Raw genomic sequence first — 2,573 nt, 5'->3', positions numbered from 1 at the left:
TCGTCTAAAATATCTGTCGAAAATATTCTTCCTTCATTCATTTCCTTGAGATTAGTATGTATTGTATTTATAAATAGACGGTATAGCGACTGTACTCCTATTCATTTATTTAAGTAAGTGCAAAAAATATATAAAATTGATTTAAAAAATATATTATATTATTGTGTCTTTAGAAATAAAAATGTGACTTAGTACATTGTAATAACTACATGGACAATAACCCAACATTTTTCATTTTTTACTCTTTATGGCCCCCTTCTAACAGTATAGACATATTACTATGAAAGAATAATGGATGTTTTTAGTTATTATACAAGCTAGCGACTTGCTACGTTAAGACTTTTGTCCATTTAACACTAGAAGCACCAAAGCGGTCATTTTGACTGCTTTTCATTTTTGACACTCTGTATTACCTATTCATATGTTTTAGAAACTTGATAACTTATGACTTTTCCTAGATCTATTTGAAGATTATTATTTCTCTTTTACAGGTATTTAGCGTAATTACTTTTTAAGATATGGTAACATATACCTAGAACTACCATATAGCAGTCATTTTGACTGCTTTCTATTTTCGACCCTCACTAGTCTAGAGTATTACTCATTCATATTTATTTTACAAAACTTATGATTTGGGACTTTATTATTTACTTGAGGATTATAATTTCTCTTTTACAGGTACTTAGTATAATTACATTTTGAATATATTTATGTTGATGTCTACCTAGAAAAGTGCGGTCCTAATGACGAGGTAGTCTAATTTTTGTTCTACTTTTCTGGGAAGTTTTTACTTATTTTATGTATAAAATACATCGAAAATATTTGTTATTATGTAGTTTGAGTATACTCTTTGCAATTGCATGTTCAATCTGTATTTTGATTAATTTTACATTGTGATTTTTATTATTTCTGCTGTTATCATGTCTCGCCGATATTTGACTCAGCAGGAGCTATTAGAGTGTCTACAGAATTTGTCAGAAGATGAATCTGTAGCAGAGTTATCTGATGAAGATGTATCCGATAATGAAGTTGACGAGTATGTGCCTAATACAGTTGATCAAGGACATTCATCGGGCAGTGATTCTGAAGGTGAAGTTGAGATTGAGGTGATGCCCAGTACTTCTGCTTCAACTTCGAATGCAGACTTCAATACATCTTCAGAAATGATTACCAACCAGGTAAGAGGAATTCGCAGAAGCAATTTAGAGAATTCTTCCATAGATACCATAGGATGGGAGTTACTTGACAACAATGCTAGTACACCAGGTAAGCAACTATATTATATTAGTAGCTTCTATTTATGTATTCACTTAGGTGTATAATATTTTTGAGCATATTCTTCTTAATGTCACAAATATTGGCGATAATCATGGCAATATTTACCTTATCCGCAGGATGTTCTTCTTCCTGGACCCCGTTTTCCAAATATTTTTCCTTGCAGGATGGCTTGTAGAAGGGCGCATCTAGATTTATTTCGCACAATGTTTTTGAAATATTGTAACTTTCGAGATTTGATAGTGGTCCACGGGATTTGAAGTGTTCTCCGATTTAGCCACAGCTCGAATGCTTCCAATTTTCTGCATATATCTTCGTCAAGGTCAACTATTCAACACCATAAAAAAGAACAGAGAAGACGTAGCATCGCAGCATCCTTACTTTTATACCAAGAGAGAGGTTATGGCTCTTGAAGAAGGCCCCCATCTGGTTGAAGGTGGATCTAGCTTTCCGATGTGCGCTCTTATTTCTTGATTGTTGTTCCATTCTTTATTTATTACGGTGCCATTTATTTAAATAAATAAATAAATGAGTATATACCTGCATACTAATTTATCTCGTTCATTTTAGGAAGGCGTACCAGTCAAAATGTTCTAAAGGAAGCTGCTGGACCAACCCCTTATTTTCTGCAATCTGGAGAAGATTCTGCAGCTAGTGCATGGCGGCTGTTGATTGATGAATGCATACTCCGTAACATAAAATCATGTACTGTTGCTGAAGGTAGAAGAAAACTCAAAGATGAAAATTGGCAAATTTCTATTGAAGAAATCGAAGCATTTATATCCTTACTGTATGGTAGGGGAGCTTATATGGCACGAAATGTTAGCATAAAGATGCTGTGGTCTGGTACATGGGGTCCAAAATTTTTTTAAGAGACGATGTCTAGAAACAAATTTACACAAATAATGAGTTTTATCCGTTTTGATATGAGAAATACCAAGTCTGAGCGATTATCAACAGATAAATTTGCACTTGCGTCGGGAATATGGAACCCATTTATAGAGAATTGTATATTATGTTATACACCTGGCGAAAATATAACTATCGACGAACAGCTTTTTTCCACGAAGGCAAGATGCCGCTTTTCCCAGTACATGGCGAATAAACCCGATAAGTTTGGAACTAAATTCGGGCTTGCAGCTGATGTCCAGTCCAAATATTTGTTGAACGGATTTCCTTACCTAGGGAAAGATGAACAACGACCAGCCAATCAACTTCTGGAGGAACATGTTGTTAGCCATCTAATGGAACCATTTATAAATAAAGGAAGAAATGTCACGACGGATAATTTCTTTACG

General features: G+C 34.3%; 1 protein-coding gene across 1 annotated transcript; it reads left to right on the top strand.

The window, feature by feature from the left end:
* The first annotated feature begins 753 nt into the window (after window positions 1-753).
* On the top strand, window positions 754-2,147 carry LOC140438658 (uncharacterized). The gene is made up of 2 exons (XM_072528310.1): window positions 754-1,266; window positions 1,846-2,147. Exons 1-2 carry the CDS (start codon window positions 921-923, stop codon window positions 2,145-2,147), a joined length of 648 nt encoding a protein of 215 aa, XP_072384411.1. The 5' UTR covers window positions 754-920.
* The last annotated feature ends 426 nt before the right edge of the window (window positions 2,148-2,573 follow it).

This window comes from Diabrotica undecimpunctata, chromosome 4 (genome assembly GCF_040954645.1).
Source record: "Diabrotica undecimpunctata isolate CICGRU chromosome 4, icDiaUnde3, whole genome shotgun sequence".
Taxonomy (NCBI): domain Eukaryota; kingdom Metazoa; phylum Arthropoda; class Insecta; order Coleoptera; family Chrysomelidae; genus Diabrotica; species Diabrotica undecimpunctata.
Note: the sequence above shows the minus strand (reverse complement) of the source record. Positions and strands in the feature narration are given on the sequence as shown.